Genomic DNA, 25,040 nt, shown 5'->3' on the forward strand with positions numbered 1-25,040 from the left:
TCTGCACCAATAGAACAAACTTTTTCAGAAACGTTATTCTTTAGTAGAGACTTGCTACATCTTGGGTGTAAGTCACTACATCAAGAATATTTAAATAGTTGATTTTTAAAATGCTGTCATAAGAAGTCTTAAAGGGGTAGTCAGTATGATCTCTGAGTTGGTACAAAGCAGAAGAACAAGAAAAATCTCATGCTGGAGTAAGTAGAGTCAGTCCTCATTGTTTGTGGATCCTGTATTTGTGAATTCTTCTACTCACTAAAACTATTTGTAACACCCAGATCAATACTCATGGTCCCTTTGCAATCATCTGTGAACATGCACAGAGTGGCAAAACATTGGCATTGCCCTGTGCCCTGGTTGAGGTCAAACAAGGCGAAGCTCTGCCTTCTTGTTTCAGCTCTCACACAGGAAACAAGTCTCCTTCTCTGGTAGAGTTAGTGCCACATTTTTTCACAATTTTTCATGTGCTGTGGGTGATTTTGCTGTGTAAAATGGCCCCCAAGTGTAGTGCTGAAGGGCTGTCTAGTGTTTCAAAGTACAGGACGGCGTGGTACAGAGAAAATACAGGTGTTCGATAAGCTTCATTTAGGCATGAGTTACAGTGTTAATGAATCAACAGTAAATAGTAAATAAGGTATGTTTAAGCAAAAACACACATAAATTAAGATTATGTATTGATCAGTTGATGAAAACATTGTGACCAGAGGCTCACAGGAACCTAACCTAGTATTTCCCCTAGAAGCAAAGGTTCAGTATTTGCTATTCAGTGTTCATGGCGACTTTATAGACCCATAACTACTGTGAATATCATTTAAAAATTAACCTGAGAACGTCAAGTACATTTTAGGTATCTATTTCCTATGTAATGCATTGTGCTGGGTGCAGGGCGTTAAAGTCATCCTTGTTCCAACACCTGTGATAGGGTGAAGCAGTATAGGGTGAGCATGAGTACAAGTAGCTGTAGGTTGGTGCCTCCATGTTGGATATCATACTCTTTGCTATAACTCAACAGGCTTTCCTACATTCCCATTGTCTGTGGCCATGGGATAAGGCATCAGCTATCGCTGCCTATCCATACAAATATTAAATCTCTGTAGTGAAAGTTACAGACTACTCAATAAAGAAAGGACAGGTGACAGATCAGTCTTCCCTTACGATTGTCAAGCCATCTGCGTGTATGGATTGCTGATAGCACTATTTAAGTCAAAAGAAAATAGAAATTAAAAAAACTTCCTTGCATGCATACTTACTTTCAAACCAAAAACATAACTTTTGCCTTATGATGTTTATTCCATTGTTAGCTCTCAGTCCCTTATAGCTTGAGGTAAACCAGATGGGATTCCCACCATCCACAGACTTAGCTGATGCCTTAAAGCATTTCCTTAGTTCGGTATTAAAATCCCAGCCTTAAATATGTTCCTTTGGGATGTTTTCCAAAATATTTGCTTGGCAAATACATTCCAAGAATATTATATGGTTTTCTCTCTCTTTTTTTTTAATATTGTCTACATAAAGAATATTTACCTCAAATGCCCATCCATACTGCTATTTGAAATAGATTTTATGATAAACATTGGTCTTTCCACATAAATGCTGGAATTCTACTGTCGTTGTTAAATGCCAATAAGCAGAGAGGCACAAATTAAGGCACTAAGGGTACATCTTTTTTACTCCATATAATACAAGTATTCATCCAAATATCCAAATTATATGGTTATACTCTGAGTTGGTGGGTATTTCTTTTAAAAGCATCCAGATGTCTTAAGTGGTAAGGAAAGAATCTGAAATATTTAGACCTCTTTAGGTCAGAGCAAGCAATGGATTGTCTTCAAGTACCTGCATGTGTGAGAAACAAGTTCTAAATGAACTACTTAAGAGAACCAATAAAACTGATAAAAGAAGAAGTTGCTGGATACCTTGTGTATGTTAATTGATGTGTGGTTTCTAGTGTACATGAAGGGCAATTCTTGAAAAGTTATCTGTTACATGATCATTCAAGAACATTTGGATTGAATTTCTTTTAGCATACCTTTGAAAATCAAAGTTGAGTAAGCAATTGCTTGACAAAATCCATAGTGGTATGTATGTATGTGTGTGTGTGTGTCTTTCACAGATGCCTTTAGTTAAAAGCATATATTCTTTACCTGTAATGGCTGTAAAAAAAATTTTTTTTAAGTAAAATCTTGTCTATTAAAAAAAAAAGTTGAGTAAGGCCAAACTCTATCCAAACACTTGAGGGAAAAAATATCTATTTGTAAATGAGACTCATAGATCAGCAAGTACCTAAAGAATTCAGATTCTGGGAAGGTGACATTAAACAAAAAGACCCTTTTGTAAAAGACAATCATAATGCCCAGCCATTAGGGGGATTGCATTTTAGGGAATGTCCTCTGTAAACTGCCTGTTGCTATGAAATGCTGAACTGTAAAGAATAAAGAGGAACTAGGAGGAGAGAACTAATGCCAACTTATAAGCATCTTCATTTTAGATAGAACAAAAAGAAATCTGAATATCTAATTTTTTTTTGTAAGTTATGCAACTGTGACAATACAAGAATAACTGTTTTTACATGCCAATGTTTCATCCTGGCTCTAGATGTGGCCTTTTATAAGCTAGAGCATGCTTGACACTCTCTGTGGCAAGTCTCAGGCACCTGCAGCTCTCTGGAAAGTGATGCAAAGCAGTCCTGGTGGTGGCATCTACTTCTCCCCCACGGGGTGCTACAGTACATATCTCAGAGGAAGAAGAGTGAGGGATCGCTCTTCTCACACTGTCATCCAAGCTTGTTGACCTCGTGCTCCTCACTGCAGTCAGCAAATCAGGGTCCTCTCTGCTATCACCAATGGCTCCAGTAAAACCAATGGGAAATAAAGAAAAGAAAGAAAAGAAAAAGAATAGCCAATGCCAGGCAAAGCCAAAATACTAGAGCCAGTGGAATGGACAGGTATTAAATTATTCACTGGAAAAGGAGTTCTGGTAAGCCTTGGGGAGAGGTAAGACAGAACTCCAATTTGGCCTCCATCAGCTCCTAGCTAAGGCCAGGGAGGTTCAACGACTAGCTTGTTGGGAGACGTAGGGCTCCTCATATGAACTACCCTGGCCCCCAAGAAGTGGGGGAACCAGTTGCAGCCTAGGTGTGACACGGGGACAGACTGTTAGCTCACTTTCTGGAAATAAGAAACCCTGGATGAAAGTCTCTCTCAGCTGCTGAAAGGACACAGCCTGCCTTAGTTCGTTCTTTGCTTATAACTGCTGCACCTTAGCCCTTGCCATTCCGCAGAGACCTACTGCTATCGATCCTTCTGTGTTCATCAGTAAACGCCTTTGACAAGCCAAAGGAAATTCCAAGGTGAAAGAGACTCCAAGAGCCCCTAGGTTGTTTTCCTCAGAAGCACTGAACTATTTTTAATTAGTGGAAGAAGTGGCACAGACAGGCCCTGTAGCACTGAAAGTGGCTCCACAATTTTCCAAGCGGAGGGAAAGCAGACTGATCAGAGGATCCTGCTTCCTTCCCTTGGGCAGGCGAAAGGAAGCTGACAACCTGAAAGCATTAATTAACTGCGAGTGCCCACAGGAACCAGCTCACTTACCAGGTGGAAGCTCCTCTTGAGAGCGTCTCTCACGACTTTCCAGATGGGCCTCCGTGCTCTGATCGGTGACGGAGGCCCAGGGCCAGCCAGCAGAGCCCAGCGGGCATGCGTGCTCCGGTCCCTATTGCTGAGCTGCGTTTATTTCTAAACCTATTGATGCCAGTTGTCCTTAAAATTCCAATTACATAATTAAATGTATACCAAGTAAAGCAACGGCATGTCAGTATGAAAATAAAGTCCTTTTCTCCATAAAAACCAAGTTGAAAGCCATGGAAAGACTCAATAATATTTAAGAGAGGGAAAGGGGGAGACAGAGGGCTGCTTTGCACATGAATTTTACATTTCCAGTCTACTTCAAAGAAACCCAAACTAGAAATTATAGCCAATGCATTGTGGATGAGGTTTATGCAAGAAACGCCATATGAAAATCCAACCAGCTGACCCAGACACACAAAAAAAGCCTTGGCCCTGGATGGAATGATGAGCAAATGAATGTGTGTTGTTTAAGTAAAAAAGAAAAAAAAAAGTTTAAGATGCAGATGTATCATTTTTTTATGATGCTTTGTTTTATTTGACTTTTTAATTGATCAACCAGTTACCCATCCTGATTGCATTCTGCTTGCTTCTACAGGGGCGAGACTACTGGGTTTCCAATACACTAAGTTTTAGTGAAGGCAGAAGTTTCCTTAAGGCCCTAGCTCTTTGCTTTCCCCCAAAGACACTAAGCGAAAGAGTAAAACCAGCTCCTAGGAAAGTAAACATTTTCCCTGTATTCATTTCACAAATTTGGAAGTGGAAAAAATATCAAGAGAATCATGTGGCCAGACTCCTGTTGTAAGGGGACTCATTCTTTTTATTCCCAATGCCACTGACAGAGCAACTGACCATTAGAGAGCCAAACTGAGTTACCAGACATCCCCAAACCATAAGGGATGGAGAATAGAAAAGACTCAAGTCTGTATCTGCTATGGCTAACGAGGAAGCACTTTTTGTCTACTAAAGATATTTCTAGAATTAGAGACCAGGTTAAGATAGTAAGGACACACGTCTTCACCATGGATGCCACTTTTCAACTTTCTTTCCATGTGAGATTGAGGGGGTCAGGGGGTGAGAGATATCTAGGACATAAATTTTGGAGATACAAATCTGAACCAATAATGCTGCACTGCTTCATTGCATCTTACCACTGACTCCTTTGATCACAGACTTCTTTACATGCTGGCTTTTCCTTTATTTAAAAAAAAAAGATTTATTTTTTATTTATTTCTCTCCCCATCACCCCTCCCCTGCCCGGCCCCAGTTGTCTGCTCTCTTGTGTCCATTCACTGTGTGTTCTTCTGTGTCCGCTTACATTCTTGTTAGCGGCACTGGGAATCTGTGTCTCGTTTCTGTTGCATCATCTTGCTGCATCAGCTCTGTGTGTGTGTAGCACCACTCCTGGGCAGGCTGTACTTTTTTCACGCTGGGTGGCTCTCCTTATGGGGTGCACTCCTTGTGCGTGGGGCTCCCCTATGTGGGGGACACCTCTGCGTGGCATGGCACTCCTTGAGCACATCAGCACTGCGCGTGGGCCAGCTCATCACACAGGTCAGGAGCCCCAGGGTTTGAACACTGGACCTCCCATGTGGTAGGCAGATGCCCTATCCATTGGGCCAAATTCACTTCCCTGGCTTTTCAAATACTGGACACAATGGCTGAAAGGCACCAGGTCTTCTTTTCAATCAGGATCAACTGGTTCTTTGGGAGTAGCTCCTGGATAGGAAAGGAAGTGGCTGGGGCGAGAAGTCAGGGAAAGGGGGCTTCTGTCCAGGAACTCCACAGGCTGGTGGGGGAGTCCTTAAGCAGCAGAAACAGCATACACCCCAGCAGGGCAGCTGTGGCTGGAAAGCGGGAATTCTGCAGGTATTATGGCCGGATCGCAAGTGCAAAAGAGCAACTTCTCAGCGGAGGAAGCCTGGATCACTGATTCCCCCAGCTCCAGTCTGGCCCTCTGCAACTTCTGCAACATCTATTAACCAACACCAACAGCGCCCATTTGTTTCCAAATCCATGAGAGGCTTGGAGGAGGGTTATAACAACCTGAAAAAGGAGTGGGTTCCTACAGGTGGAGGTACTACAAGCTAAAACCTCTTCTGTTTTCCTCTGTAACAAAGCCCAAAGCAAATTACTTTGCCTTCATGGGCCCAGCTGTAAAACCGGGTAAGAGACGCTGCGCAGTCTTGCCTGGACCATAAACAGAGTAAAGGCTTTAATTAATAATAATAGAGTGGGTTGGGGGGAAATACTTTGGTTAGTGGTAATATTTTGACGATGCTCTTTAATCATTAGTTAAAAATGTTTAACAACAATGCAAGGTATTGTGGTGGCGTGAGTTATGAGAGTCCTCTGTGATGCTATATATGTTTGTTTTGTAAGTTCACAACTCTTACTATACACTTATTGTTTATGTATGTTTATGTATGAGTGATATACGTCAATAAAGTTTAAAAAAATTAATGGCAAAGCACTCATTATAGCTATGCATCACCAAATGCATAGAACCACATCCGGCAGACTAGCACAGCCCCGGCTTTGAGAATCCATCTACCTGTGCACCTCTGTAAGAAGTCAGCAATTTTTCACGGAAGATGTGGGTCAGACAGAAATCGACTGCCTTCAGGGCACCATGCTTCAATAGAGAAACCAGTGTGGGGTGGCCAGACCCAGCAGGGAGTTCCAAAGCAAAATCAGCTCAAGGCTGCAAAGTAAATAGACATTTTAGCCACAGGATAAATACTCAAGTGCCCAGACTTCAATGACTCCCTGGAGAATCTAGGCAGGAAAGCAAAAACGCCTGTTTGAGACCCCTGTGCCTTCAGCGGTCTAAAGTTCTGGAGCCAAAAATAAGCAGGTAAGTTCCTTATTAAATCTTTCTTTCCTGGGATATCTTCCTCTAAGTCATTGCTCACCTCTGCTTTTTTTTTATTTTTTAATAAAGAAAGCAAAAAAGCATTTAAGCCTCTGCTTTGTAGGCATCACTCGCTTTTAGATATATCGTTTTATTTAAATCGTCACAAAAAACTCAGAAGGTCATTGTCATCATCCTCTTTTATTTGTCTTTTTAAAAAGATGAGGAGACACAGCTTGTGAGAGGCCTAACTAGGATTTGAACACAGACCCCAAGCCTTGGGCTCTTTTTACTGAGCTGTCCTGTCTCCTGATAGCTCTGAGACAAATGAAACTGTTCGAACACCTACAGTACTGTTTTTTGATAGGTAGACAGGGGCATTTTAAAATTTGAGTCACTTTTGTAAAGCTATGTACAGTAAAATTCACTTTCTAGTGTCATGTTTTATGGCTTTCCACATACCCACAGCTCAAACAACCATCACCACAATTAGGATAGCAGAGCAGTTTTATCACTGCCCGCACCCCAATTTTCCTCACGTTGCCCTTTGTAACCAGCCCACACTCCAGCCCCAATGCCTAGTAAAAACTGTTCCCATAATTTAATCTTTTCCAGAAAATATAATCTTAAAATCGCCTGACCCCCTCTGTCAATGTCAGCCCACCTCTGCAGGTCAGGAACATGGGACATGTTCTTCCATATTTATATAGAAGAGCTATGAATATAGCTCTTCTATATTTAAAGCTAGCGAAAGCTTTAAAGTCACTGCCCACCCCAAGTAAAGCAATGAAAGGGCTCTGTGACGTCCACAGACATCAGCTGGTGGGGAGAAGCCAGGGCAGCCCTCTGGCGTCCCTCAAGCCCTGGGAAGCAGGCACTGAAGGACTTCTGCTCTCTTAGTGGCCTACAGACCTCCAGGGTAGAACTTCGGCGTCCTTCTACCATGAGGGTATTTGTTCTTCACCTGAGCTTCCTCCTGGCAAACATAGCTGTTTTCCTATGGCCACATAATTAAATTGGCAGGTGCTTATAATCTCATGAATGAAGAATAATGCTTCTGTACTTGGGAAAGCCATCACCTAGAGAGATCAGATGGCAGGCAGGGCACCTTGAGGAAGGGAGGGAGGGAGGTGGGAGGGAGGGCAGGCCAGATCTGTTGAATCCATCCTGACCTCCAGAGGGGCGTCAGATCTCACGATCAATGGACGGGAGAAACAACTGGCCGTGGGAGCTCACTTTGGGAGAGCTGGTCCTACCTTTGAAGACCCTAAGGGCCAGTTGTTCTCAGTGCATGCGTCCCTTCCCTTGGTAAGGCAGCGCTTCTCTCCATACACCAATATTCTCTCAGGCTGTCTAACTGCGCCAGGGGGCAAGGCTTCAACGACTCTACCAAGAGCGCTGGAGACGAGGCTTTCTAGGAAGATTCCCTTCCAGGACCTCGGCTAACAAAAGAGCACCACCTACAGCTCAACTTAGAGGCTAATTGCATTAGGTCAGCAGGGATTCCAGAGTGTGAGAACAGCTCACCATTTTATAAGAAGGTTCAATTCAGATATATAATCAAGTATCAATTTTCCAAGCAGCCCTGAAACAGCGACTGTGAAAATCAAGGTCCTGTCACGCTCGTGCCTGCAGCGGTCAGCAAGTATCTGGCTCTGGACAAACAATGACCCGGCAGATCCTAAGAAGTGCTCAGCCCCAAGAAAGGACAGGCCAGCTGTCCCCCCGTGCGCTCCTCACTCGGCAGCCAATTACGGCAAATGACATCTGAGGTCACGCGTGAGGCGTGGAGTATCCCGCCCCCTCAGCCTCACCAGGCTTTCATTTACCTTATTTATTTATTTATTTTTTTCTTCTTTATTTTCTTTTAAATGTTACATTCAAAAAATATGAGGTCCCCATATACCCCCCACCCCCCTCACCCCACTCCTCCCACATCATCGTGGCACATTCACTTAGGGCATCTGGGAACCTTGCCAGAAAAAGTGCTCCAGTCCTGGCACTGACTGGAAAAGTCTTCCAAACACCTTTCATTGAAAGGCATCTTTTTAGGGGTGGAGGAGGAGGAGGAGAGAGAGAGAGAGAGGAAGAGGAGGGGAGGGAAGGGGAAGAGAGCCCTTTCTATAACCTAGATCAGTCTTGTGTGTAAAGACATATAAATCCATACTTTGATTTTTAATATATACATCTCAGGCAAAGTAGTAGATGTAAACGAAAAGAGTGAATTACAAAAATTCATTATGATCTTGTTTTGGTAAAAACAGCTACTGAGATATATAAATAAATTAGAATAGTTGATTCTAATACATAATTATATATTGTCTTATATAGATTCTAAATATATAATTATATATTGTATGTGATATATAATGTATATTATATACAATAACCATACGCTGTATATAGTAACAACTATTAGATAGAATATTCTAAGTATAGCTATTAAATGAGATTAAAAATTAGAGCTAAAGATGCCAAGTTTTCCTCTTTGCTCTTCTATAGTTTAAACTTCTTTTCTACAAAAATGAGACATTATTTTGTAATTATATTCGAAAGTTACTGGAACGTTAAAAAGTCCTATGGTTGGAAAGCGGACTTGGTCCAGTGGTTAGGGCGTCCATCTACCACATGGGAAGTCCGCGGTTCAAACCCCGGGCCTCCTTGACCCATGTGCAGCTGGCCCATGCTCAGTGCTGATGCACACTGGGAGTGCCATGCCACGCGGGGGTGCCCCCTCCCCCCCCACGTAGGGGAGCCCCATGCGCAGGGAGTGCGCCCCATAAGGAGAGCTGCCCAGTGCGAGGAAAGGTACAGCCTGCCCAGGAATGGCACCGCACATGCGGAGAGTTGATGCAGCAAGATAACACAACAAAAAGAAACACAGATTCCCGTGCCACTGACAACAACAGAGAGGAACAAAAAGAAGAACACGAAGCAAATGGACACAGAGAACAGCCAACTGGGGTGGGGGGGGGGTTGGCAGGGAAAGGGGAGAGAAATAAATAAAAAATAAATCTTTAAAAAAAGAAGTCTTACAGTTAAATAGTAACATTCCCCACCCCCATTACAGCTCCCTCTTGGAGCCTGATCCCAAAGCAGCCACCTACTCGCAATTGCCTCGCAATTGCCACCTACTGAGGCTATGAGGACAAGGACAGGCACCTCTTTCTCCTCACTGCCAGCCCACTGAGGAGAAGGGGACAGGTGAGCTTTCCACTCTTCGGCCGCCTGCAAAGGGGTCCTCTTCTCATCTTCTGAGTCAGTCCTCATAGCAGGAAGGGCAGGTCCTTCTGAGTCGTCCATCTGCCTCTTGTCTTCTACAGACAGGCTGCCCCTGGCCTCCTTCAGCTGCATGCTCTGGATAAACAACTGACAAGCTTCCAAGTCAGCTTCCCACACTTTTTCAAGCAGTGGGCTCCTGCAGCTAAGACAGAGTGGAAACAAATGCACAAAAATAATTCAGTGATGTGGCATCCTACCAAGTCGATAGTCTACTTGGTTAAACGTTAGCTAATAATCTTACAGTTAACTTAATTTCACAATGATGGATTAGTTCACCTGGACGAGCCAGAGGGCTATGGATACTATCAGGCAAGAGGGGAAGAACTGGCAGATCCTTAGCCACGGGCTCTCAAGGCCTTCCAAGGTCATCCTGTGTACTCAGTGGTTCCCGTACAACTCCCTGCCCCCATGTCTGTGTTCCAGTCATCCTGGCTTTCTTTGGGTCCCTGAACTTGCCAGCTCTTCCTAAATACCTTTGTATGCTCTGTTTCATCTGCCTAGACCATATCTCTCCCACCACCCTTCTCCCCCTACCCCCACCCCCACACACCCAGGCCTTCATCTGGCTGAATCCTTTTACCTTCAGATCTCAGCTTAAATATCCTTTCCTTGGGGGAAAATTACCTGACTCCCAACTGAAATTTATGACAGGTTTCTTAGCACCCTGCCCTATTCCTTCACAGTATTTATCACAGTTTTAATTATTTGTTTATGTGAGTATTTTTTTCTCTCAAGTCAGGGCCTATTTTGAATTTGTTTTGCACTCTACCCCTAGACCTTATCAACATGGGCCATAGATTCAGATGCCTAGACAGCACAGCAGGAAATGCAAATGTGTGAAGCAGGCAGGGGTAATATAAACCATAACTGTACCAGCCTCATTGGAGGTTGACAAAGGAGAGGACACAGGTAGTGAGGAGGATATATCTATCTATTCATTGTTAGTATACAGACATGCGATTGATTTTTGCATTTTGATCTTGTATCCTACAACCTTGCTGAACTCAATTATTACTTGGGTTTTTTTGTGGTCTCCTTGGAGATTTCTACATAGACAATCATGGCATCGGTAAATCAGAGTAGTTTTATTTCTTCCTTTCCACTCTGTATGTCTTTTATATCTTTTTCTTGTCTTATTGCAATGGCCAGAAATTACAGAACTATGTTGAATAAAAGTGGTGAGATGGGAGTGGATGTGGCTCAAGCAGTTGAGCACCTGCCTCCCACATGGGAGACCCTGGGTTTGGTTCCTGGTGCCTCCTAAAGAAAAAAAACCAATGAGCAAAAAACCCCCCAAACAAACAAACAAAGCCAATGAGCAGACAATGAGCACAAAAACAACAAACAAAAACAACAAGCAAACAGACAAGGGAGACATCTCAGGAGAGGAAAAATGGTGAGAATAGGCATCCTTCCATTGTTCCAAATCTTAGGAGGAAGGCATTCAGTCTTTTACTGTTAAGCATGACACTAGCTGTATGTTTTTATAGATCCCTTTCAGGTTGAGGTAGTTGCCTGTATTCCTAACTCACCAAGAGTTTTTATCCTGAATGGGAATTGGATTTTGTCAAATGTTTTCATTGCTCAAATTGAAATGGTCACATATTTCGATTCCTTAGCATATTAATAGGCTAGTTTTACATTGACTGATTTTTAATGTTAAAACAGCCTTAGTTGGTTTGTTTGGGCTGAATTCTACTTGGTCATGGGGTATAATTTTTTTTTCATACATTGTTGGATTGGGTTTGCAAACATTTTATTGAGAATTTTTATACGTAATTTTATGAAACACATTGGTCAGTAGTTTCATTTTGAACTGACTTTGGTTTTTGGCTGAAGGTAATACTAGCCTCATAAAATCATTTGGGAGGTATTTCCTTCCCTTCTATTTCCTGGAAGAGATTGTGTAAAATTGATGCTAACCCTTCTTTAAATGTTTGGTAGAATTCTCGAGCAAAGCAATCTGGACCTGGAGATTTCTTTTTCAGGAGGTTTAAATTATAAATTAAATTTCTTTAATGATTACAAAACTACTCAGGTTGTCTATTTCATCTTGGTTGAGTTTTGGTAGTTTGTGGTTTTCAAGGAGTTGATTCATTTCTTCTAAGTTGTCAAATTTATGAGTATAAAGTTGTTCATAGTATCCCCTTATTTCCTTTTAAATGGCTGTGGAATCTGTTGTAATATCTCCTATTTCATTCCTGCTTTTGGTGATTTGTGTCTTCTCTCTCTTTTTTTACTGTTATATTTGTCAGTCGTGCTAAAAGAGGTCTATCCATTTAACTGATTGTTTTAAGGAAGTAGCTTTTTGTTTCATTGATTTTTCTCTATTGTTTTCCTGTTTACCGTTCATTTTTCCTTCCATTTTTAATTTTAAGGGAAAAATTTAAGTTCATTTCCTTCGGTCTTGTTCCTTCCTTCTGTTTGCTTTGGGTGTTAATTGCTCTTCTTTAAGTTCTTGGGGTAGGCTTAGATTACTGATTTGAGACTCTTGCTTCTTTCTAGTGCAACCATTTAAGTGCTATGGATTTCTCTCTCAGCACTGTCTAGCTGCATCCCACATATTTTGATACGCTGTATTTTTGTTTTCATTCTGATCTTATCTATATTTCTTTCCCTTTGAGATGTCTTCTTTGACCCATGGAATATTTTGAAGTGCATTGCATAATTTCCATGGGTTTAGAGATTTTCCTATTGTCTTTCTCTTATATTTAGTTTGATTCCATATGGTCAGAGAATATAATTTGTTTGCTCTCAATTCTAAGTTTATGTTTATTCTATTAGTCCATTATATGGTCTCTCTTGGTGAATGTTCCATGGGTGCTTAAAAAACATGTTCCCAATGTTGTTCTACATATATCAGCAAGATCACATTGATTACGTTGTTCAGCCAGCTAATTTTTGTCTAATAGTTCTACCAATTGCGGAGAAGGGGAGTGATACAATCTCCAAATATTAGTGAAGATTTCTCTATTTCTCTTTTCAGCTCTATTAGTTTTTGCTTCATGAATATTGAGAATCTCTTGCTTGGCATGTACACATTTATGATTATTATCTCTTACTGGTAAATTGATACTTTATCCGTTATGTAATATCTCCCTTATCTCTAGTATTTTTCTGTACTCTGAAGTCAATTTTATCAGATGTTAATATAGTACTCCTACTTTTCTTTTAATTGCTTACATGGTATAACTTTTTCCATATTTTCATTTTCAAACTATTATCAGTGAATTTGAAGGGAGGCTTTTAAACAGCATATAGTTGGTTTTTGGTTTTTTTAAAATACAATCTTCCCATCTATCTTTTGTTTGGTGTATTTGGACAATTTACATTTAGACTAACTGAAGGTATGTTACTGTTTCTTGAGTCTGTCATTTAATTTTTGTTTTCCATTTGTTTCTTCTGTTTCTCATTCCTTTGCTGCCCTTTTTCTTGCCTTCTTGTGGGTTAATTTGATCATTTTAGGATTCCATCTTGATTTATTTGTAATATTTTACATTGTATCTCTATAAAATTTTCATTATGGCTGCTCTGTGTATTATAATATATATGAAATTTATCATGGGCTACTGGTATTAACATTTTCCCACTTCCACATAGGTCCCTTTCCTATCATTGTCTTAAGTACCAGAATGTGTTGGAATTTTTGTTTCCGTGACCAAATATGATTTATAAATTCATGAGGATAGAAAATTCCTATATTCCTATATTTCTGCTCTTTTCATTGTTTTCCTTTCTGAAGTTCCACATGCCCTTGTGTGTGGGGAATGGAAAGCACTTCCCAGGCTGGAAACTTGTTGTGGCAGGACCTCTCTTGTCAGGGGTCCCTGACCACCTTAGTGTCTGGGAGGCGAAGGTCTCAAGAGAGGAGAGCACTTGCTCTGACTGCTTCTTGTTATCAGGGTTTCACTTGCCAGAGGAGTCAGACTCATCTGGCATTGTTGGAGGGTTTCCTATAGATCCTCTGGAGAAATGAGCTTAACTGGGTGATCTTCTGTTGCCAGGTTGGAGTCAGAAAACTCTGGGTCTGGGTCACCTGCTTCTGTAGGGGGGGTATGACTGTTGTTGTGGTGTCCCTACATTCTGGGGTCCCAAGTCAGTTTGCCTTCCTCCAAATATCCTTCAGAGTTCTCCTGTGGTTGAAACCTGCATTATTTCCAGGGATTATAGTATACATAGTGGGGAGAGAGAGGGGAAATCAGTCCATGTCATTTTGTCCAAACCAAAAATCCTCCTTTCCTGTTTGCAAATTTTGATTCTTTATTTTCCTTTTCCTACCTTCCATTGGATGGTTCAAATTTGTTTCCAGTGGGTTAAAAAATTATACATTATATTTTATTCTGATAGTTTCCTCTAAATTTAAAGTACGATTTTGGTTGTTGTGGGTTTTTTTTTCCATATCAATTTAATGAGCTTATCAATATCTCCATCTTCCTCCCAAACAAGAAGAAAAGTTCTTTGGCATATATACTTTCAGTTCCCTCTAATTCTACGCCCATTCCATCTTCCAGGCTGTATATTACAATATATTCTAAGACCCTGTTTAGTTCTATAATTTTATTAGCATACATTTTTTTTATTTTCAAGTTATTTATTTAAGAAAAAATAACATTCAGTAAGTTTTTTCACACATTCTCATATATATTTCTACTGTCCTTCTGGACTTATTTTTATCTTCTAAAACATTTTCTCTAAAAATGTTTTCAAAGAAGATTTTGCATGATAAGCATTTTAAGGACTTGTAGATCTGAGAGTATCTTTATTTCACCCTCACTTTTAAATAATAGTTTAGCTTAAATACTCTGGGGTCAATGCTGAGAATATTACTCTATGGCCTGTTTCATTGTAATTGAGGAGTCTGAGATCAGTCTAATTCTTATTCTTTTATAGCCAATCTAGTCTTAAGGTTGTCTCTTTATCATTAATTTCATTTATGAAATCTATTCATGTTTCCCACACTCCCCTTTCTATCCTGTTTTGTGCTCTTCAGTATGTATTCTTATATCTTTTACTTTTTTGGTCAATTCTTAGTCATTGTACCCTCACATATTTTCTTTCTCCTCTCTGTTGTTTTTTTTTTTTTCCGTATGAAGTTCTTCTTATATGAATGCTGATCAAATATATCACTTAACTTGTTTTTATGTTTCCCTCTCTCTATCCATTACTAATGCCCTCTGAAGGTTTCTTCACATGATCGTCTGGCTCACTAATTGATTCTTCAGCTGAAACCATATGGCTACTCAACTCATATACTGAGACCTTTTAAAAAGCATTATACTTTGCATTCTCTGAATTTCCACTTGGTTCCTCTTTATGACTTCTTGTTTCTACTTCATGTTTCCAATATCTTTCCTCATCTTTTGGAGAATAGCCAATATGTTTATTTAACATCTTATTGTCCAATAATTATGCTTCATCCAGTTAAGTCACTTCCTGTGCTTCTGTCCTTTCAAACCAGTTGCCCTCCTACGATACCTCATTTATTTCCCACATGAGTTCATATTTTCTCAGGAACATTAACTGCTTTGACTGGTGATGTGTCCTTTGGAGAAGGTGCCAAGTGCCTAACATAGGACCTCCTAGTGGGTTTAGCTGGTGGAAGGGCAGGGCATCATCTCAGGGTAAAGAGCCTCTGGTGGGACAATCAGCGTTTCTCCACTTGTGGAAATACATAAGCTTCCTCAGCTGTAACCGCCTGTCCCTCAGGAAGTGGGGAGGGCTGGGAGGGCTCACACCCCAGGGCATCCATTTCATATCCTCCCCATGGCAGTGCCCCTCTCATGGTAGCTTTCAAGGCTGGAGCCCAAGGCCCACACTGGCATGAAAGGTGTTTATTTTGCAGGAGCAATGGATTTGGCATCTGTCTTCTCAGGCAATGTGGAGAGAGAAAAGGGAATGCCTGAAAAAATGCTCCTCCACTTTTCATCTATTTCTTCCCTACTTGGGGCCAGATCTCCTTCAGTTGCCTGGGGGGTTCTCTATTGTGTTTTTATTATTAACTTAGATTTATCACCATTCCTCTGGCTTCTCTATAGTGTGTGCAGAGCTGGATTTAAGAGAAAGAGCCAGCATCCCAGCTCTCACAATATCCCAAAAGAAAAAAGTTAGTGACTTCCATAAGCAGCTTTCTACATTATAACTTGAACACCGTAAGCTTTGAGTCTATCTGTTATTTGGCAAAAATATAGTATGTGTAACCTTTGAGTGAATGTCAGGCTAGTCCCGAAATGTATTTTAAATGTGCATGTCAAAGAACAGAAGCTAGTTTCAGGGGTTATGCTAAATGGGAAGTAGAACACGTAGGTGTAAATATTTCATTATGACCCACATAATAATTTTATCAAGATTTAGCTTCTTAATATATCTGCTTATTGCATCTGTTCATAGTAAAGAGAGTTGTGGTTGATTTCAAAATCTTCAGATACTTCAATATTCTTGCACAGCAGAGTAATTAGGTCATTAGAAATCAATCTGTAAATGAATGTCTCACAGCTACTTGAGTTATGTGGGATCTTTTTTTTTATTTTACTTTTAATTTTTATTTATTTATTTATTTTTTATTGTATTTTTCTTTGCAAATAATTTTTTTTTTAAAGATTTTATTTCTCTCCCCTTCCCCCCCCCCCCACCCCAGTTGTCTGTTCTCTGTGTCTATTTGCTGCGTCTTCTTTGTCCACTTCTGTTGTCAGCGGCATGGGAATCTGTCTCTTTTTGTTGTGTCATCTTCCTGTATCAGCCCTTCGTGTGTGTGGTGCCATTCCCGGGCAGGCTGCACTTTCTTTCACGCTGGGTGGCTCTCCTTATGGGGTGGACTTCTTGAGCGTGGGAATCCCCTATGCGGGGGACACCCCTGCATGGCATGGCACTCCTTGTGCACATCAGCACTGTGCATGGGCCAGCTGCACACGGGTCAAGGAGGCCGGGGGTTTGAACCGCGGACCTCCCATGTGGTAGACGGACGCCCTAACCACTGGGCCAAGTCCGCTGTCCTATGTGGGATCTTTGGTGATGCTTTCACAACCAGTAATGAGGCAGCTTCTAGTTACAAGTTCAGTGTTTTGGGGGAAGTTCTGGGTAGAGAACTGAGATTCACCAATTCTGTTACTTCTCCTGATTGGAAGTAAAATGGGTTCTATGAGATCAACTGATTGTGGCTTGAATCCTCTTGGAACTTGAGATATGTATATTTTTATGGGTAATGGCGATGAGTGAGAGGGTTGGCAAGAAGTTTGTAGGCAAGCTTTATCCACTTTAGGCATGGAAACAATGAGTTTCTGACACAGATGCCTGTAGTTTCAGTTTTTGTTATCCAGCTCTCTTTCTCAATTTATTAATATTTTCACTTAAGGGACATTAGCATTTTATTTCTTTCTTTCTTTTTTTTTTTTGAAACTTTGAAAATAATCAGTTCTTTTTACAGAACCAGTATGGAATAAAATTTCAAACCAATTAAGTGAATGCCCAATGGTACTAAACTTTCAACTGCAAATTGTTGAAGCATAAATAGTTCTCATGTGCCTGAAATCTGTTCATTCCCTGGGAAAAATCACTTAACTTCCAATTTTTAAAAAAATTACTGATTTTAGAAATAGTTAAATTTTATTCCTTTATCTTCTATTTTCCAAAAAAAAAAGAAAAATCTATGCAATTCTCCACTGAACAATGACTTTTGGACATTGTAGCCTCCTTCTCAAAATACCATCTGATAATATAACGATAGGAAATATAGTATAAGAAAGAGCATTTGAGCAGGAAAATTTAGTGGACACTGTTGGTTGCCAAGCTAGCATTCCTTCCTCTCTTTATACTTCCTAACAGAGCTCAGATTGTATTTAGGTAACCAACTCCCCTCCCTTAGGACACATAGATGGCAGCCTTCCCTAGCTCTTCAGGTAGATTGTGCTAGATGAAGGTAATCAATTTATGGCAATACTGACCTAAGCCTTTAGTTCACAGATTGGCACATAACCCAAGATGGCTGAAATGACCTCAATCAGATCATACCATATGGTCCATACTTGGGTGATGGTAGTTGGGGAGTTTTTACTCTCCCTCCCAAGAGAAATAAAGAAACTATTGCTTCAATCTTGTGACCCTAATGGAGCCAATTTACAGACAAAGCTGATGTTTATGGATTGAAGATGGTAGAAAGGAGAGATGGAAAGAATGTGGGCTTATGATGACAAGGCTAAGCTGCTCAATCAACCAACCCAGCCACCCATACTTCTGGGTCCTACTAATTAAGCCCAAACATATCTTAGCTGATTCAAACACAATCAGAAGACTTTGATTGGAGTTTGGCCTCTACCATAAAGTCTGGTGACCTTTGGAAAATACTTTTCTCATGTCAATTTCGGTGTCATCACTTGTAATATAATATCTCTTATCTACCTCAGAGGATGTATTGTAAGAAGACACAAACAAAATAATGTATGTAATACAAAATGAAAAGAAGTAATTGAAAAATATATACACTCTCAAAAATCTTGAATAACTGGAGGCACAAATAAAATGAAAATGAGCCTTAAATGTGCATGCATGGTGACCAAGAGGTAACTGTTTTAAGTTCCATTATTTTGTGATACTCATATTATTACATAAGAAATATGGATAAGGTGAAAGCAGTGGTTCATTCTGCCTGCCCAGGATTCAACTTGCCAGTGATGACAAAAGACTTTTTGCCACAGGGTAGGGCAGTTACTCTTCATTATCATTGTCATTGTCATCATCATCACTGTCATCATCATCATTGCTAACAGTAAGTGATCAGGTCCTCTTCCAAGTGTTTTATATGTATTACTCATTTAATCCTCAAAACAACCTTATGAGGTAGATAGCATTACTATACAATGCCTGTTTTAAAACATATCTTCAAATTCTTTGACATTCCTACAGTTGAGAGGTGGGGTCTATCTCCTCTCTTCTTGAATCTGGGCTGGCCTTTAGTGACTTTCTTGTAACCAATAGTACACAGAGGGAGTAGTGCCACCTAACTTCCAAGGCTAGTCGGAAAAGGCCATGCAGCTTCCAATTAGTTCTTTTGGGTCACTTGCTATGGGGTAAGCCAGCTGCCATGCAAGAAACCACCTGAGATCACCAAGCTGGAGAGACTGCAAGTAAGTGCTGTGGTCAACAGCCCCAGCTGAGCCCCCAGCTGACAGCCACTATCACCTGTCAGCCATGGGACTGAGTCATCTTGTACATCAGCCCAGATGAGCAAGTGAGAACTGCTTGGCCAAACCCTTCCTGAATTTATGACCCACAACTTTATGAGCAAAATAAAATGCTGTGCTGGGACAAACGTTTATTTTATAAGTAAGGCAATAAAAAACATCCTCAGAATTCAGAGATATAATCTGAGCATAAACCCATATAACCTTCTTCTCCTATCGAGCATAAGCCAACCAGCCATGGATTTTAGAAGTCCTTTTCAACTTTGCAAACTATATAAAGCTCAAAGGAACAGTTTTTTTTTAAAATTTCTGCATCATTCAGTAGTACACAAGGGTAAAGAGGGAAAGAAAATACCACCAGAAATAATTAGATAGATAATTATCTAGAGCAAGTATTGAACACTCAATTTTAGGACATAAAATCAAAGTCATCAGGGATCTCCATCAAACCAGCTCCTCTTTTTAATTTCTCAATTTATATTCATGGTCTCCTTATTCCTGAAATCGTCCTGCTTGTTCAAGTCTCTTGCGCCATTAGAATTAAATCCCTTGAGAGCAGAATTCCTGTCTGTCACTCCCCCTGCTCCTACCAGAGTGCCGATACATACTAGGCAATAAGCATGTGTGAAGAGAGTGACTTGAATGGAGGCCAGACATCCTGGTCATTTTAAACATTTTTCTTTCCTTTAATCCCTATATTTAGCCATAGAGTATCAATGGGGATATCATTCAGACCTCTTTTCCCCACTTCAACTGCCATGCCAGATTAAGCATTTCATTTCTTCACCTGTATACAACAGAAATTAATGATTAGTCTTTCTGTGTCAAATATTTAACTTTTCCAAGCTAGTACATTAGTTATTGCTTTACAACTTTTAATGGCTCCCCTTGCTTGCCAAATAAAGAGCGGAGTCATTCAAAGCCTTTCCCAAGATGACCTCAGCAGCCCCTGTTCTGGCTGTTTATCCCTTGCTCTGCTATGGGTTCCCAGGAGCTAGCAAAATGGCCCACTCCCTGCTCCTAGAAGAAGATATGCTCACATTTCTAATTACAGACAACTATTTCTTAAGCTTCTTCTCCATAATCACCAGCCATTAAAATCCAACCAATTCATCAAGGCCCATCTCAAATGTCACTTTAATAGAGAACTCTTCCCTAATCCCTACAACTATACATAATCTCCCCTTTCTCTGAACTCAAATAACTGTCTTATGACAGTTATCACGGTCTGCATCCATTTCTGAGTTTTGTATATATGCCTTCTTCTACTGCATGTTCTTGAGGTTTGAGAGTATTTTTTAGCCATTTTTAATACCCTGAAGCATAAAGTATTCGCACTATTATGAAGCAAGGTGTTACCCAATATAGGAACTCAAGAAATATTTCATGAATGGAGGAAACTTTCATGGAAGTTATGTCTAAAGGTCTATTCCATTTTGAAACAAAGAAAACAATTAAGTTAAAAATATCCATCCTAGCTGGGAAACGGACTTTGGCCCAGTGGTTAGGGCGTCCGTCTACCACATGGGAGGTCCGCGGTTCAAGCCCCGGGCCTCCTTGACCCGTGTGGAGCTGGCCCATGCGCAGTGCTGATGCGTGCAAGGAGTGCTGTGCCACACAGGGGTGTCCCCCGCGTAGGGGAGCCCCACTCGCAAGGAGTGCACCCTTAAGGAGAGCCGCCCAGCGCGAAGGAGGGAGCAGCCTGCTAAGGAATGGCGCCGCCCACACTTCCTGTGCCGCTGACGACAACAGAGGCGGACAAAGAAACAAGACGCAGCAAAAAGACACAGAAAACAGACAACCGGGGAAGGGGAGGGGAATTAAATAAATAAAAATAAAATCTAAAAAAAATAAAAAGTAAAAAAAATAAAACATATTTAAAAAAAAAAAATATCCATCCCAGCAAAGGTTAGTAGGGGAAAAACTTTCCTGATAAGTGATCCCCATGGATCAACTACATTAAAAATTAAAGTCTCAGGATAATTCTCAATATGCCATTGTACTTTGCCAGTGCAGTATTGGCTTCTAAGCTGTCCAATAATTAACAAAAAAAATTTTAAATTGCTTGTCTATAATCTTGATTTGGGGAAAATCTTTCTAAGCAAGACACAAAACTGGGAAATCAAAAAGGAAAAAAAGGGAGTGTATGTAGCTCAGTGGTTGAGTGCCTGCTTCCCACGTAGGGAAGTCCCAGGTTCAATCCCCAGTACCTCCGTTTAAAAAAAAAAAAAATGTAGATAATAGAAATTTAAATTTCTACATGCAAAAAATGCCATAAATAGAAGTCAAAATGCAAATGACATATTAGGAAAAAAAGATGTGTAATATGCAGTATTGTCCAAGATTTAAATTTCCTAAACTACAAAGAGTTTTGAAAATCAATAAGAAAAACATCCCCAGAGAAAGTAGGGAGAAGAAGAAGTATAAATGGCTGATAAATAAATGAAGAGATGACCAGCCTCATTTAAAGTAAAGATATGAAAATAAGGAAATAAACTTTTGAACAGTATATAATTCAGTTTTAGGGGTAGTGGGATAAATCAGTATCCTTTATTGGGAAAAATAAATTGGCAATATTTTTAAAAATTAAAAATGTGCATCCTGTTTAAGCTAGTTATTTCACATCTGGGCATTTACCCTACAAATATGTTCAGACAATGAAAGAAGAGATAAGCAGAAAAGAAAGGTAATTGCAGCCTGAGAAACAACTGAAAACAACCAATTTTTTTGTTATATACCACACATCCATCCATTTATAACAGAAGGATGAATTATATATCTTAAAATGGAAAGATCCCCAAGAAAAATTAAGTGAAAAAGCCAAGACACAATTATTTTAAAAGGACAGGCATATATATCCACATATGCTCATGCATGTCAGAAATATTTCTGGAAGGATACACTTGAAACTCTTAATAGTTTCCTCATGGTTGGGGGAGAGGCAAGGAGGCTTGCACTTTACATTTTATTTCTTTCTGTTGTTTTGTGTTTTTTTTCTTCAAATAAACCACAACATCTCTCACCTTTATAAGAAGAAATAAATTTTAAAAGATACTTTGTCCATTTCTTCTTCTTTAGTCATTTTTCCAGTATTTGTACCCTGATGCTAAGCTTCCCTCCTTGCACAGAAGTCCTTGTCATGGTTTGTGGGGCCCCACATTTGATTGGTACAAGCTGAAAGTCAGAGAAACAGACTTCCTAATAAGAGCACTTCAGAAGTACAAGAGCTACATTTAGCTCCTGAGAACTAGAGGGTAAATGGAAACACATGCCAACATGAAGGGCTGCCCAAGAATTTTAAAGGGAAACAGGAGCAAGACAAAAAGAGAGAACTTGTAAATTGCCTCTCCGCTTATCTCATAGATGCATTCCAGTAGCTCAACTCAGAAAGAAAAAGAGCTGGCCCAACCGTTCACTCCAGGTGAAATATTTCATTCTTCCTACCTCTCAGAACATGAGGCTGTTCAAGGACAGCTCACTAACAAATGCTAAGCAAGTGGGATGGAAAACGGACCTGCTAAAGAACTCACATCCAAAATATTTTATCGGACAAATATATGGCTAGAGGTAACAAGGCAAGGATTCCATACAGCTAAGTAGACACGTATGTCTGTCTGCTGGAGAAAGAAGCTCTAGAAGGGTCCCAAAACTTTTAAGTGCTTCAAAGAGAACAGTAAAATCTCCACACAAAGAAGCTCTGCCTCTGACATATCCATACCAGTTTGGAATGCAAACTACAGGAAACAATGTTGGGGTAGAAGCTTTACCTTAACCTTAGAAATGCTTTCCTTCATGTCTATCACACCGAGGAAGGGGGTAATGTTACACCTATCAGACAGGGGACTTCCATGACAGAATTAGGAGCAGGAAGAGGAAAATGTCCAAGCAACTATCAACAGACAGCTAGCGACCCATTTGCAGGGGAGAGAGACTCTTTTAACCTTGAAAAAAGAAGCTAAGAGAATTCTGCATCCTCACAGGGGTGTGCCTGCAGGGAGAGCAAGCACGGCAGAATCATCTCTAGTGTCTGAAAGCAAAAGACACGAACAATGTCTGCCTCTGACAAAGGAAGCCCAGACTCAACTTCTTGACAAACGATGAGCCACAACTGCGAGAAGAGAAGGGAAGAAGGGAGAAACAAACCCTCCGTGCAAAAGCCTGTCATCCTGTCACTCCCCTGCACAGAGGGCACGAGGAGGATGGGGGACGTGACAGGAACATGAAGGCGCAGCGCAGACAAGCGCATGGTGCCCAGCCTAGCGCTGGCCTCTAATTTCCCTCCCAGGATTCCTGCACAGAAGCACTCCATGGGGGACAACCGGGGAGCGGGGGTAGCTGTCAGCTGCCTGGCCCGTGCTCTCCTTAGCTCTCTTCACCGGGAGCCAGGGCTGTCTCCTCCACAATGGAGGGGCAGCCCCTCCAAGCCAGAGGGGGAATGGCTTGTGTGTGTCACCTGCTGCGGATTCCCGTAAAATGTGAGGTAAAGTGAACCACTAGGTGCTTCAGAGAAATATTCATTTTTCTTTTACCCCACGGCTCAGTAGCCCCAAGTTTTACACAGACACATACTGACTGGGGATGGATATTGTTCACTGATGGAGTGAGACCAGTTGGAAAGATTGGGAAGGAGTATGGGAGGAGAAAACAGCGCAGACCATTTTAAGGGTCTGCCTCTGGAATCCCAGGCGGGGCTGGGCAGCACATTTCTGGAAGACGGGCCTAGGACGGCAGGTTCAAAGCCCAGCTCTCCCACTTACTAGCTGTGTAACTTTAGGCAAGCTGCTTAACCTCACTGTGTAGCTGTTTCCTTGTCATAAAAATAAGGATAGTTACCCCACCATCTTCACAGGACTGTTGAGAGGTTTATACAAGCTGATGTATATAAACTAGAGCTGTGCCTGTCCCCTAGTAAGCAGGATCTGTTAGCATTTGTGTCCACCAGCTATCTCACTCTTGATAATGTGAATTCCTCAATGTGATCGTCCTAACTCTGCCCTTCCTCACAAAAATCAATCGAATAGCCTTGGCCATAGTCTCCTCTTGACCCCTTAAAACTTTGCTGAAAGGTTATCTTCCATTTCAAGCTCTCCGTCACTCCTCTTGGAAAAGTTAAGTTATTCCTTCCTCTCATTGCCATGGCATTTTGTTCATACCTCTCTTTTCGATATTTATCACATCTACCGAAGCAAGGACCCTTCAAGGTCAGTGAACATGCCCTTGAGGAAAAAGTTGATGAGTGAGTGAGTGGGCAGATTTTTAAAGGGTTTGCTTTGGTCCATGATACACTTTCATTAGGTCCCCTCGAGGCTGGAGGAGGGCAAAGCCAAGAGCTGAATGTGGAGGGGAGTTTGCAGCAGGCCCCGCAGTCTGGATGTACCATCAGCTGACTCAGAAATATCTATCACTGAATCTCTTCTTCTGAGCCTGACAAGAGTGGGGAAGAACTTGGCATTGACTCCTCTCACTGCTGCTCTCACCACTCAGGCACTCGAGAGCACCTGGCGTTCCCTCTCCGTAAACTGAGGAAGAAGGAAACGAAAGACCAAGCAGCCAAGCAAGAAAATGGTAGCAAGGACCAGTGCACGAGCATCACAAAGATCAAAGGGATGAGAGAGGCTGACGGGAAATTTCCCCAGAGCTGGAGCTCTGTAAAGGTCCAAAGACCCAGCCACAAAGGGTCACCTGAAGACTGGCTGAAGAGGACAATCAGGCAGCATCTGAGTTAGCATCGTGTGTGTGTGTGTGTGTGAAGGTGGTGGTATGTGTGGTGTGTGGATGACGTGTGTGTGTGTGGGGGGGGGATTGGGGCCATCAACCAAGCATACCCTCTGATTCCTATGAATGAAAGTTCTCACTGACGTTCATGGGACTTGACCTCATTGGAATTATGTACAAAACATTGTGAGGAAGTGCATTTTTATGGGAAGAGATTCTGCAAATTTCATGAGATTATTAAAAAAATTTGTGATTTTTCTTTTAAGTGACTAATAGGGACATGCATCCCTTGGGGATATTTGTTAAAATGCAGATTCTAATTTGTAGGTCAGGGTGGGGCTTGAGATTCTGCAATTTAACTACATGCACAGCTGAGAAAAACATAACACCTGA

General features: G+C 41.1%; 1 protein-coding gene across 1 annotated transcript in view; it reads right to left on the reverse strand.

Annotated features, from left to right (window-relative positions):
• Nucleotides 1-25,040, reverse strand: part of DISC1 (DISC1 scaffold protein) — a 373,484-nt gene that overhangs the window by 20,839 nt on the left and 327,605 nt on the right. Inside the window, exon 10 of the mRNA XM_058275388.2 lies at nucleotides 9,640-9,901. Coding sequence (XP_058131371.2) covers nucleotides 9,640-9,901 — 262 coding nt within the window. The remainder of the gene's footprint in view (nucleotides 1-9,639; nucleotides 9,902-25,040) is intronic.

This window comes from Dasypus novemcinctus, chromosome 13 (assembly GCF_030445035.2).
Source record: "Dasypus novemcinctus isolate mDasNov1 chromosome 13, mDasNov1.1.hap2, whole genome shotgun sequence".
NCBI classification, from domain to species: Eukaryota; Metazoa; Chordata; class Mammalia; order Cingulata; family Dasypodidae; genus Dasypus; species Dasypus novemcinctus.